This window comes from Drosophila montana, unplaced genomic scaffold, assembly GCF_035044405.1.
Source record: "Drosophila montana isolate Dmon_TW-CO22-7 unplaced genomic scaffold, ASM3504440v1 contig_402_1, whole genome shotgun sequence".
NCBI lineage: Eukaryota > Metazoa > Arthropoda > Insecta > Diptera > Drosophilidae > Drosophila > Drosophila montana.
The window spans coordinates 3,979,018-3,992,825 of NW_026998739.1; the positions used below are offsets into that span (position 1 = coordinate 3,979,018).

Consider the following 13,808-nt stretch of genomic DNA (forward strand, 5'->3'; position numbering starts at 1 on the left):
GCGTGCCCAAAAATAGCAAAAAACTCTTATTGGATTTCAAAGACATTGAAGAAATATGGCCATGCCATAGCATGTTACATGCTCCACAAGTCTATTGATTTGTTATGACGACAACGACAATGACAACGACAACGACGTCAGCCCTGGATGTGGGGTCGAGCGGTTGGCTGCTATAACAACAGTGTCTATCATTCATTTATATAAGCTAAAAGCAAAAAATTCGCCCATAAACGACGAGAATGTCGTCAAGTGTTGCCATGGCCATTGTTGTAGCTCCTGTTATTGTTGCTGTCGTGTTGATTGCTATTGCTGCTGCTGCTGCTCTCCTTGTTGACATTTTCATTAGCAAATTAATTTTAATTGATTACATTTTATGCGCAAATGTGTAGACAGCAGCGTTCGGTAGCTCTTCGATATATTGAATTACCATCTTATTTATAGCTTTTATTCACTTTCCACTACTTGCCAGCAAATTTCTGGTTGGTAATAATGTGATAATATTAGTTGATTTCATTTGTGCGGGGCGACACATAATTTCATTAAAGTAACCTGAGAACGCAGCTGAAATTGGCAATGCAAAGTGCGCCTCAAAACACAATTTGTTCTCAGTTTTCAGAGCTTCTCATATTCTAAGACAATTTTGATAATAATAAAGGTACATAACGTAACGAGAGTGCTTTAATACCTTAATTCTATTAGGTGGAAGTTCCATTTCCAAAGAAGAATCTTTCAGGATTGTGCCCAAAAATATACACACATATATATGACTTTTTTCAAATAGTTATTAGCAACAATTTTAATTTAACTTTACCTCTTCGTCTTTTTAGTTTTCACGAGCTTTTACATTTTTAAAATATTTCAAAAATACTCAAACAGTATTTGTTGTCGACCATTTCATTATTTCACGTTGAAATTAAAAAGCATGCAATTTGTAAAATACCTTTTCTTATATTCTCTTGCCTCGCAAGCGCAAGTTGAAAAAGTTTTTTAAGCACGCACCACAAAATGGACAAAAAAAAAAGAATAACTTTCAACATGTTAACTTTAAGTTCAATTTGCTGCAATGATGCGACAAAAATTCAAACCGAGGGGCAGCTAACAGTGGTGTAAGGTGTTCTTATCTCAAGTACTTACCTTGTTGCCAGATCCCGATGTACGAAATTCATTTGCTCCAAATGCTTCATGCCCGATGCAATTTGTGTGGCAATGTAGACTAAGCAGCCATAGCTACAAGGCGTTGCATGGTTGGGTGGGGCATGGTGGGGCACGAAACGGATGCCGGGCGGAGGAGGATGCCAACGTCAAATGAGAATTTGAAAAGTTTTCGCGTGTGGTAAGGACGACAACGACAACGATGACGATAGCAGCGGCAGCAGCAGCAAAGTTAACGAAGTTTTTACATCCGTTTGCGCATGTTGTTGGTGGTTGTTCGGTGGTGGATCGGCGTAATCATTGAACACGAGACCGGAAGTGTAGCGTCGGCAAATGGCGTCGGTAACGGAAACATGATAAAAACGCACGCAAAAACGCAGCCAAAAACCAAAAGAGACAGCACATTAGAGTGTTATTCAGTTAAGCGCCAAAGCACAAGTATATCTCTCTCTCTCTCTCTCTCTCTCTCTCTCTGCCTCTTTTTCATCACCTACCTCAGACTCTTGTTGGCCATCAGTCCGCTTGTTTCAGCCACATGCTCCTGCAGAAATTGATTCAAGTCACCCAGACAATTCGAATAGTCCTGCACAATACATATGGGCTCGTCCCGCAGGCAGGCGCCCACCAAGCGAGCCACATTCGCATCGCTGAGACGCGCCAACTGCTTAGCCTTGCTGCGAAATTCCTTTCTCAGATGATCGCTTGCACCAGGACGAAGTGTGGCAACTGCGACAAGGGTGGCGCTGTTAGTGATATATGAAAAAAGATAATATGAGTTGTCGGATTAAAGTTAAGTAACCGCGTTTAGATTTAAGAGAGAAAGTAATTTTGAAAGTAGGTTGTTTATATTCGTGAAATTCTAATACAGATCTTAAAAGCAGTTTATTATATTTGTCTACAATTCCACTAAAGTTCATAACAACATAGATCTTTTTTTCCAAGGATCGATTTATTTGGGCTTTTTTTCTTAGAACTTCCGAATGCCTGTATAAGTTTTCGATTCGTATCAAATCTTTAATGTAAAATAGTTCTGAATTACTATGAATGCGAATGTATTCATAAAATTATATAAAATATCCATAGTATGTGAAGCTTAGTGGACCAAGCCGGTCAATATAGATGTATATGCGATACTTGAACTATTAATAACTGTTCCCTTTTCGTAGGTAACTTATATGTAAACCGCAAAAAGCTCAACTGCTGCTCGGGCTATTCAGTCACAGGTTCCGCTGTTGCGCCCCACTTTTCCATCACAATGCCACAGTCTATATCAATTGAAATACGTATGCCCATGACAATTGAGCTCTAGCGCAAAAATCAATTAGAGCAGCTCAACAATGTCCTGTTTCATGTCCTGGCGCTGCTGCTGCTGCTGCGTCGATTGCTGTCAATGGTCGTCCTGGCAATTTTGCTACGTTTCGTAACAATTTGATTTGCCTGCTTGCTTTAATAGTTTTGCGGTTAGAAAGCCACAAAACGTATTACGTATACGTAATATTGCACTGCAGTGGCAGAAAAAGCAACAGCAGCAGTAAAGATGACCCCTGGCTGCAGGTTCTCGGCAGCTGTATGCAAAATAATTAACACACACACGCACACGTTCGCAACTGAATTGCCCGGAGCGTCTGTTCTGTGCTAAAACTTCAAGTGGCCGGCATCGAATGAGGTCGTCCGCCTGCCTGCCTGCCTGCCTGCCTGCTGGCCTCTCATGTGGGGCGTGGCCGTCTGATAAAATATTAATAGACAGCTGGATAGACAGTTATCAGACAACAGATGGACTTTATTGTCCTAGACCACAGATGAAAATTATAATAGACATGCAAGTGGAAAATCAAACTCACACACTCACACACGCGTTACGCATACGCCGTGCTGTCTGCGAAAATGAAAACATTTCACTGCAGCATATAGAGAATGTTGTAGCCAATGCATGGCCACGCCCTATATGCTTATATATGTATAATGTGCAATAAAAAGCTTCAATTAAATGGCAAAAATGAAATCAAAGGGAACGCAGCATCCACAATCCCCGTCGTCGTCGCCCGCTGCCAACAAACCATATACAATGGACGTATTCGCCGCCCGAATCGTCTCGACTACGTCTGATATTTTTGGTCCTGTTACTGCAGAGCCAGTGCTCTTGTTGACATTGCTATTGCTGTTGTTGTTGTTGCCTTTTTTGGTTAAACTTTTCATAATGGAATTTCTGATAAGCTTTTTTGTGGCCAGCATGAGCTGCTGTTGCTGCTATTGTTGTTGTTGTTGTTGTTGTTGTTGTTGTTACCGCAGACGTGGCATTATATCCCGCAAGCCTGCAACCTGCAATCTGCTACCTGCAACTACTACCTGCAGCAGATGGAGTCGGTCCATCTCGCAGCCTCATATCGGTTTCGCTTTGCTTTATGCCTTTTCATCTAACCATTTGATGTCCTCTATCTATGTGATATGTGTGCGTGAGTGTGAGTGTGTGTGTTATTAAAGTATTGCGGTTTTTCTTATTGTCAACTATTGTTATACGAAGTTTTGATTTTGCTTTCTAACTATCTGACAACGTTAGCGACAGGTTCACTGGTATCTATGTCCTTTATATAAATTGGGCAATCATTTTTTTTTTCGTAAGGAAGCAATTTGGCGATATGTCAAAATATATGTTGCATTTGATGGAAAAGTTTCACAAGGCTCTTCAAAAATGTCATGATTGGTTATAATTTCTGTACATTTTGTGCGGAGTATTTTTGCTATATACGGCATTTTTGTTGTTCTTATGGACCCTTACTAAAGGTATTTTCTAGGCGCCGTGTTTCTGTAACCATATATGTGTATGTATGTTTGCAAGCGTGTTTAATGTAATTAATATTTATCACCGCTGGGATACGCTTGTAGATATTTTGCGTTATATTGCGAAAGTAATTTGAACCCTTTTAAATCAATTTGTTTTGCTAATTTTAATAGACAGTATATAAGAAACACTAGTTAAACTTATTAAGTACAACTATTCTATTAAAATGAAGTTCATTATCGGGCTTATTTGTGCAATTTTCGTATTTGAAGTGTTCAGAAAAAAGAGACCTCCATGGTAAAATGCCTGTTCATATGTATATATATTTGATTTATTCTAACTTTGCATCGCTCTTTTCTTCGCAGTGGTAATTTTGGATGCAATTGGGAGAAAGGGGAATAATTGTGTATATTTTAATTTACAATTCAGATGTACATATATCATAATAAAAAGCAAGTGCAAAGTGTGGCTTAGCAATGAGAGACTGCTATTCATTGGGTTAAATTTCAATTTGAATGTGGGAACTGCAGATCGAACTATCTCACAGCCTTGATTTCGCTTTGCTTTATCCTTTTTCATCAAACCATTTGATTAAAGAATTTTTGATTATGCTTTCTAACTATCTGACATCGTTAGCGACAGGTTCAGTGGTAAATATACCCTTTTTTTTATAAATAGGGCAATCATTTCTTTTTCGTAGGGAAGCAATTTGGCGTTATGTAAAACATTTGACAGAAACCTTACACAGTGTCATGATAGTTTATGATTCCTATTAGTTCATTACGTGTTAACTTTATTTATTTGATAAAACTCCACGAATGCTTTATACCCTCACTAAAGGTATTATCCAAGCGCTGTGTTTGTTATCCATGCACATTTTGCTTAAGTTTATTATAATTAATATTCATTACCTCTGGGTTACGCTTGAATGCAGTTGTTTTGATTTATATTGCGGAATTAATTTAAAGCATTTGAAATCAATTAGGTTTGCTAATTAAATGATATTTCAATAGAGTTTATTAGGAACGCCAGCTTAACGTTTTAATTATCGAAAAATATATTTCTATTAAAATCATTATGGGACTTATTTGTGCTCTTTGTGGATGCTATCGAAGCTTTCTGTATGTGTATCCATTTGAATTTGAGAACTGCAGACGCACTCGCTCTCCCTTCCACTCAAAAATGTTCTTTGGGCTCATAGTTACAATCCTAATCTGCTAGTGTACATAAAGCTACCGTGTTTGAGAAATTTCACAAAATGTGTTGAAGTGGGATACTCGGAACAGCAGCCCCCATTGTGAAGTGTAGTCGGAAAATAGCCTGTAAGCCTAATGCAGCTCATTTTCTGTTGTGCTGTGAATTTTAGTTACATTTTCCGAATGTTTTTCGGCCGCTTGCAGCAGACACAACAACTTGGTTAAGTGTATGGTGCGGCGGAGTTGGGTGGGTTAGGATAAGGTAGGACAGGGTAAGCTAGGGTTGGGCCGTGTTGGTTGCAGTACTTACTTCAACACATTTGTTTCGCACAAATGCAGTTCACCAAATACGCCAGAGCCGAGCTTCTCGACGATGACCAGCGACTGGCGCGGAAACTCCTGCACTTGGCAATTGGCCTGCTCCTCGTTGATGTCGGCGAAATTAGCGCTCATATCCAAATTGTAATGATGTGGTTTGCCGCCTGTTGGCGTGGGCGTGGTCGCTGCCGTATTTGAGGAGCTCATACTCAACGAGCCGCTGCTCTGAGAGCCCGGCGGCCCCGTCACTGGCTTGCTGCAAATTGGTGTAGCTGCGTAATATTTCTCTGGTGGCGGTGGCACGGGTGGTACTGCCACTGCCACAGCTGCTGCAGCTGCCGCCGAAACAACTGGAGCCGCAACGATGGATGCGTTCAGTGAGCTGCGGGCGGTGCCGGTGCCAGCGGCATTGGGCAGCAGCTGCTGCATGTGAGGCACCGCATAGTCCTGGCACACAATGTCCGGCACATCTGTGCAGAGGAGACAGAAAGAGAGAGAGAGAGAGAGAAAGAGTTAGAAAGAGTCAGCAAAGGATGGTTTAGAGTTCAGAGAGTGTTAATTTTTGACCATAAAACAGGGCTGTACAACTGCACCTCACCGAAAACAATAAACTTTTAAGCGCCATTTTACGTGCCAGGCAAAAGTTTTGTCGGGCCAACGAATTATACAAAAGATGCCACAACATTTTACAGAAATTCTAGTGAAATTTACACTCTACTACACAAGTCGTAAATGAATGTGCGACGCAAGTTGCAAGTCGCTTTTAAATTCATTTAGCTTAAATCTAGCGGGGCAATAAAAAGGGAAAATTGTTAGAAAATAAAAGATTGTTAACTAAATTGAAATTGAAGAACAAAGAACTCGTAGAACTGAAGAAAATTAAGGGCTAATAACTCGGCTTAATCTAAACTTTTATAGATTGAGCCGGGCAACGGCGAATGATTAATTGAAGCACATAATACAGAGATTTGATATTTTATATTGTTGAATATCTTTAAAAATAAAATTATTAAATTTAAATTTATGGATAATATTTACTACTTAATATGTATGTCTGCAATATAGTTGTTATATTATATGTTGCCCCAAGTACATATAATTTATATTTTTATATAACTGTTCCCCTGTCGTACAGATTACTTGACTAATCTACGCACTATCCACAACCGAATCAGCTAGGAATCTGTGAAAACAAATTAGCTCCATTTGTAATCTAAACAGAAAAGACTTTTCTTAATAAAGCTACTTTTTGAAATTATAATTATAAAGAATCTAGAATTATTTTAAAAAAATTTCTGTTTCTTAAAGGAGTTTTCATTTCCCTTTACTAGTTGATTTTATAAAAACATAGTTAATTTTAGGTAAAACAGTTCTGCCAAACACATGACCTAAAGTTGAGTGTTGTAAAAGGACATTTATTTTGCAGCTTGCCAGTTGTCTGCTGCTTGAAGCATATGAAGACAGCAGGCGTAACCTGGGCCACTCATAAATTGAAACTAGAGGGCAGACCGAATGCAACTCTGCGCAGAGTATTTTGTCTGCCTTTCTGGCAATCCCCAGCTAAATGTAATGCCATCTCCTTCTGGCAACTGGGCGCTTTTGTCTCTCGTTTTCATTTGTCTTGTCCAGGACTTTTGTGCCTTCAACTTCAAACTTTTCCCATTTAGTCAACTCTCATTGCACATAGAAAAGAAAAAGTGAGTGAGTGCGAGGGAGAGAGAGAGGGAGAGAGGCAGCCCGGGGGCAAGACAAAATGGCGTGTGGCAAAAAACTAAATGAAATTAATTGCAACTTGGCGTTGTGCTGTCTCGCTTGCGCACACTCTTATCAACTATCCTCTATCCGAGACAAGTTTTAATTTTATTGTTGTTGTAATAACATTATTTAGTTTGTGTGCGGCTCATTGTCAGTCTGTTTTTCGGCCTTACTGTTGCCTGTCATTTTTGCATTCGTAGTGGGAAAACATAAAATAACAGTGAGAAAGAGACAGCTAGAGCAAGAGAAATATAGAGACAGACTAAGAGACAGCCAACCAACGTTAATGACAAAACTTTTCGACGACTGTGCAAAATTCGTATGCAAGCTGCCGGAATGTGCACTGTGCATGTGTGTTTGTGTGTGTGTATATGCGTGTGTTTATATCTATGTTCTTAAGCAATCAGTGCCTCAGTCTTAAAGTTGCACTGAAGTTTTGTGGCCTTACTTGATATTGCAGAAATCTCTAATACTCTACGTCAATTGGAGCATTGTCGAATTTACACTAAATAAATAGTTTAGTCCATAAACAATTTAAAATTGATGTCTCATGTTGGAAAAAAGCTTTGTACAGCCTACTTTGAGCAGAATTAAACTTAAAACTAGTTCCTTATTTTGTTATTTAATATGTTGGGCGTCCTAAAATGTCATGTCATGTATATATAATTTAAAACTTTTAATTGAATTTAAAATTTTATATATATAAAATCTTACGCCGATATTTCTTGAACTTTACATCGCTTTACATCACTCACATTACATCACTAAATTCAACTAAAGAATATTCTTAGTTTTAATTATTAAAGTGAACAAATATTAAAAAAAACTTTATTTTCTCCAGCCTATTCTATATTCCATTTATAGGTCTTTAAGTTAAGTATTCGATTGTCTTCTGTAGAGCTGTGCAAATTGCGACCCGCTTTTAAACGAATTTCGTGCTTGGGCTCACGCTTATTGCCATGTTTATTTGCATGCAATGTTATTATGTGAAGTTTTTCGCCGTGATTTTGATGTGGGGGAGCTTTGCGAGTGCAAATTGGCAGTTGACTTCAAAAATGGACTTTAATTGGAGTGTGTGTGTGCTTGTGTGCGTGGAGTAGTGTGCGAGTAGTTGTTGCTGGCAGAAGTTTTCCAACGAAGTTTGAAGGACTCAATTTGAAGCGTGCGGTACGCGCGAGACTGTGACGAGTGCTGGAAATGGGAATAGGTTGGGAATTGGGCTGAAGTTAAAGCGTAAATGGGAGAAGCTCTAACATGGCTAAAGTTATAATTTATTTGAGCTAAATTAAATTATTATGGCAACAGACAGACAAAGATACTAACGGAATAGAGCATTAAGTGGGGCGTATGGGGGACAATGACAAATATTTGGTGCCCAGTTATAAAATGCACCCAAAGGCAACATCACAAAACTTTTTGGCAAATGACTCTAGCGCATGAAAGGCGTGCCATAAACGTTGCTGATGATGATGACAATGGCTATGATGATGATAATGATGATGCTAGTGATGGGCCAGGAATGTGTGCAAACAATGTGCCTGTGTCCTGTCCAGCATGTTGTCGATTTTATGTGCCATGCTTCGTGTCTCTCCGAGATAAACGCAAGGGCCGCAAAAATGTGTAGCATGCCTTTAGGCGACGGACACAAGACATTAGAATTCATTACAAATTATGTAGCTCAACTTCTTCTAACCCCAAACCGAAAGCTCCACGTTCCATGTTTGGCAATTAAACAGTGCACATGTTACTCGACGAATACATGAAAAGTAACCTATGCCGGACACGATGACATTTAGTTACTCTGCACAAGACATTCGCTTGGATTAGTTCTGTTAAGGATTTAACTAGCTAGCTGAAGGTGCATTGAAAGGAGTCCTCTGTTTTATTATTGACTATGTGCCGGAAGAAGGCATAAAGAATGGTCGTAAGCCGATTAGGAAGTCAAAAGCCCGTTTACATTTAATGCATGCGTATGTCTTTTGACTAAGATATTAGTTGGAATTAAGTTTTGCCTCAAGTGCGTTTCTATTTTCAGTAACTTTCCATGAGTTGATTCTTGAAAGGTTTGAGGTATTTTGTGATATTCCTCAAAGTTAAAATAAAAATAAAAAAATCGATCAATTTTTGATATATTTCGAAATTCCCTTAATAATTTTAAGTATTTGTTGTGATATAAATTTCAAACAAACATTTGCGAATGCTTTTCATGAAAACCCTCCTCTTAAATTAGACTTATTATAAAAATAATTTAATTAAAATGTTTAAATAATTAAAGTTCATAAAAAATTAAAAGTGAATATTATTAATATGAAAATAGTTGTGTAAAAAATAGTTTTAGTTACAAGAATTAAAGTATTTAAATCAAGACAAGTTAGTAAGCCTACACTTTTAAATAGTTTCATAATATTTATTCATCAAAAATATTATCTGATGAGACAATCGAAAGACAATCCAATCACTGAATGCTCTCCCAAAGTGTTACCAAGTTCATATGCCCCGTTGCATACCCTATTTTTTGGGGGATCAGTTTTGTCGGTCTGGCGACTAAGCAATTCAAAATTATGTCCTGCGGCGCGAACAACGCGCGTACTTTTTTTCTCTCTTTTTTGATTGTTGCTGCTCTTGTTCCGGCTGCTACTTCAGCACCGCTGGCAGAGTCCATCACACTGGACTTTCATGTTGTGCGCTAAATTAAGCATTGCTTCGTACTCGCATTTCTCTTCATTTTTTTGTTTGTTGCTTTTTTGTTGTTGCTTGCAACATTGCAGCAACATTTGCATGTCCTGTCACAGGCAGGACGCAAAACATCAAACTCATCAGCTGCGACACCAGCAGCAGCAGGAGTAGAACCAGGAGCGGGAGCGGAAGATAAAGCTTGAGCCATGCTGTGAGCGCTGTTTATGGCCCATGGCACCAGCAGCAGCAGCAACAGCCCATCGTGGTGCAACTGGAAGCCGGGACCTCTTGCCCCTTTGCGTGAACTCACCTGTATAGTCCGGAGTTACATGCTGACGCTGCAGGTCATTCATGGAGCAGGCACTGGCCGCGCTTGTGTACATGTTCACATTGAAGGGCTCATGGTACAGACTGTTCTTGTCAATGGACGACTCATTGTCATCCATTGTTGTGACCACCTGAGGGCGAAAGGTGAAAGAAAACAAAGAAAATAAAAAATTAAAACCTAGTACATATAGGACAGTGTAAAAAAATTGACGCCTAGCTCTTTTTGTTGAGCTTTGGCAGCCACTACAGTACAGCTTTTAATCATGATTTCTGCATATGGAGCCCGGGCTCACCCGTAAAACCTTTGTGCGTTTGCAGCAGCAATTTTTAATTTTTTTTGTGTTGCTCTTCCCCCCGCTTTTTTTTTTTTTTTGGTTCGTGATGTTTGACATGCATTTTGGGTGGTGACTGCCCACAGGGCGACAACAGCTTATGCACTTTTCATGTCAGCCGGTTAGTGGCCAAACTAAACGCCGCTTGGTATTCGTACAGATATCCATTTTACCCACCTTTAAGACGCCGTTGCCATTGAGTCGCTTATCGACGCCGCCGAGTGTGTCCGGATTGAAGTTATGCTGAAATGCATCCAAAACATTGCCACGTCCGCGTCCGCGCTTATTGCGAGCTATTATCAAGAGGATAATAACGACAAGGAAGAGTATAATTGTTGCCAGCACTGTGATTATGACGCCAACGAAACTTGTTTCCGGCTCCTGATGGTCAATGGGCTTCGGCGAGATAACTGCAAGCAAAAGCGAAGAGCAAAAGAGAGCTGCATGATGTGATATGAAACAACAAGCTGGCAGTTACAACTCTGCTGAGCAACTAAAAGTTAATGAGAAAAAAAAAGTGCAACGCTTTGCAAAATACGTATTTAATGAAAAAGTTTTTTGCTGTTTTTGTGCATTTTCTTGTGTCGGTTGGGATAAAGATTATTTGTGGAAAACATCCATAAAAATATTTGAGGCGTGGTGTAGCTTATTGTCGGGCTTTCAATTGCCCCCAACACTCTTTTGTTTGTTAACTCATTGTAAATGCTGAGACCGAGTAATTAAGGATCTCACTCCAGCACTTTTGGGTCGATGTACAACATTATTAAGCGGTATATTTTGTATTTCAAAAACTGTCGATGCTGGCTAGTTTGTGGTGCTTTAATTGAACAATATACACCACAGACAGAAAAATGAACAATAATACTGTTAATTCAAATACTTTTTACTGGGCTGATCAACTTTTATTTAAACAGACTTAACACTCTGGTCTATTCTTATAGTAATATTTGCAATATGAAATAGAAACGTTCTTTCGAAAAGTTGGTTCTGATATGGAAACCTTTTTTTATATTAAGATAACTTGACCAAGCTCTGAATTTATTAGTTTCATTATGATCCTGATATATAAACAAAATCTTATCAACATCGGACCACTATATGCTATAGGTAAGATCGGTGGAATAGTAGGACCTGCTGTTTTCAAAGATATTTCAACAAATATAGCATTTTCCTGCACTATTCCATATCTGCAAACGTGGAATGTCTACAAGGGAATTTAATCGTCGGCGAACCGAATATATTCTTACTTTCCTGATAAATTCATTTTTAATTTGATAGTTAGTTACCAAAGGACTTTGGTAATATTTTATTAAATCTATAACAGCGCTAAAAATTATATTAAGACAATAACAATACAATTAAACAATACATATAATTTATGTGGACGCATTGATCAAAAAAATAATTGAATGTTTCTGCTGCGGGCAGCATTTTAAATTTTAAACTTTAACTAATAATCAAAGAAAAACTTAAAATATTCAAATCTAATTCGGTTTAAAAGTGATTTTGAAAATAATTTACGTCAGCAACTAGTTAGTAAACCAGTCACTGGCATATTTCGTAAATTTTGGTATAATCAGTTGATCTCTATTCGCATTGCACTTACCTTGGGTGGTATGTTGACTCCTCTCGCCACCGCTGCTGACAGCTCGACCCACCTCATCGCGTTGCAGCGGATATTCGGATGTATTTGGCACACCGGCGCCATTTGTAGGCGGTACATTGAGCAGCTCCTCATCTGTGAAATTGCCCACTACGGGCACTGCAAACAAGACAAACAGAGAGAGAGAGAGAGAAGAGTGAGAGGAGCTCTAAAATGTGGGTTAGAATGCGTTGAGAGATTCGCCAACGAAATAGGAAATAGGCTGCATAAAGATTGCAGCAAACGAGCTGTGAGCTGTGGGTGGCAAACTGTTGCCTGACAGCTGCCCGTCTTGATAAGCTAGCCGAGCTAATGGGTCTCAGTGAGCAATTAGCGAGAGGGAATAAGGCAGAATCGCGATTATTATGATAAATGAGCTGTTACACAGTCTGGTGTCAACGCTGACGCTGAGTAGAGCGTCTCGTTGAGTGCCAATTAGTGTTGCATACTTTTAGGTGCCGGTCACGCCCAAAACACTAGCGGAACAGGCGTTGAAGCGTGTGCAGTATTTGCTGTTGACCTTTCGCGCAGCCAGACAATAAACAGAAGCAACGAAAACGCCATCATCCAACCCAGACAGTCGTCAATAACAACACAGCTAGCACCGACCGCGCCCACACTCTGCCCTTTGCTGTTTACCCAGCGGACTGGTGCTGACTTTGTTTTGTTAGCCAGTATGGTTATCCTGGTACGGAGCACAATTTCCAAATGCATTTCCGCCGCGGGCGTTTGTTGAACTCCGCTCGATATTTAAAAACAAAAAGACGAGCATTTTGCAGGAAATTTCGAAAAATGGCTGAAATAGCGTTGAGGGAAATGCAAATTTTTACAGCTCTTGGCATTGATTTTGAACTTGTTTGCCTGCTATTGTTGTTACTGTTATTGTTATTGTTGTTGTTGTATTTGTTATTTTGGAATTGTTGTTGTTGCCGCCGCCGCGTGTCGTCTATTTTCTTTGGCGTCAAGTTTTTTGTTGCTACAAAAGTTTTTTGTTTACTTTCGTGTGTTTGAATTTGCCATGCAAATAGCGACGGCAACAAAAATTTTGCCATTCTGTTGGTTGTTGGTTTGGGCAATGCTTGTGGCATCAAAGTTCGTCCGCCGCAGCAAAAGTAGCATTGGGAATTGTGTGGGGGCCGACAGACTCCCAAAAGCCGTGTCATATGTTCTGTGAACCTTAACGAACCCAAAATATGTTAATTCGTTAGCGCTGCCAGATAGAAAATGTTAATATCTCCACTTGAAATATCAAGAGGTGCATGCGGAGAGTCAGAGATTTGATAAAAACACAGATCGATAAAACGGCCACGGATTAGCTTTGCGGAAGTTATTTTAAAGCTGGGTCTGGACGCTTGAGCATGTATTATATAAAATATATAGAAAATAAATTAAAAACAGGAAGAAATCATTTTCTGTGCAATATGCAAGTAGTTCATATACTTAATACGCTAGACCCTTGACTTATTTGGATCGTAAATGGCCCATTGTGAGCCCAAAAAATAGAAGGAGGAATGGCACACATGGTAGTGATGCCCAAGCTTGGATGAAACTTGATAGATCCAAAAGGAAATAGGTTCCTAGCAAAGGAAATCTAGGAAATAGAACGAACAGGTGCTCTGTAGTTGCCGCTT

General features: G+C 39.3%; 1 protein-coding gene and 2 long non-coding RNA genes across 6 annotated transcripts in view; 2 read left to right on the top strand and 1 right to left on the bottom strand.

The window, feature by feature from the left end:
• Positions 1-13,808, top strand: part of LOC135439343 (uncharacterized) — a 130,213-nt gene that overhangs the window by 52,992 nt on the left and 63,413 nt on the right. The window lies entirely within an intron of this gene.
• Positions 1-13,808, bottom strand: part of Ddr (discoidin domain-containing receptor 2) — a 140,990-nt gene that overhangs the window by 47,538 nt on the left and 79,644 nt on the right. For both annotated transcript variants that reach the window (XM_064698043.1, XM_064698044.1), the window contains 6 exons: positions 12,142-12,297; positions 10,713-10,945; positions 10,187-10,334; positions 5,438-5,915; positions 1,647-1,895; positions 1,135-1,227 (listed from right to left, as the gene is read on the bottom strand). In XM_064698043.1, coding sequence (XP_064554113.1) covers positions 1,135-1,227; positions 1,647-1,895; positions 5,438-5,915; positions 10,187-10,334; positions 10,713-10,945; positions 12,142-12,297 — 1,357 coding nt within the window. The remainder of the gene's footprint in view (positions 1-1,134; positions 1,228-1,646; positions 1,896-5,437; positions 5,916-10,186; positions 10,335-10,712; positions 10,946-12,141; positions 12,298-13,808) is intronic.
• Positions 4,125-4,550, top strand: LOC135439341 (uncharacterized). Its single transcript, XR_010438034.1, has 2 exons — positions 4,125-4,228; positions 4,297-4,550. It is a non-coding gene; the product is annotated as an uncharacterized LOC135439341 (long non-coding RNA).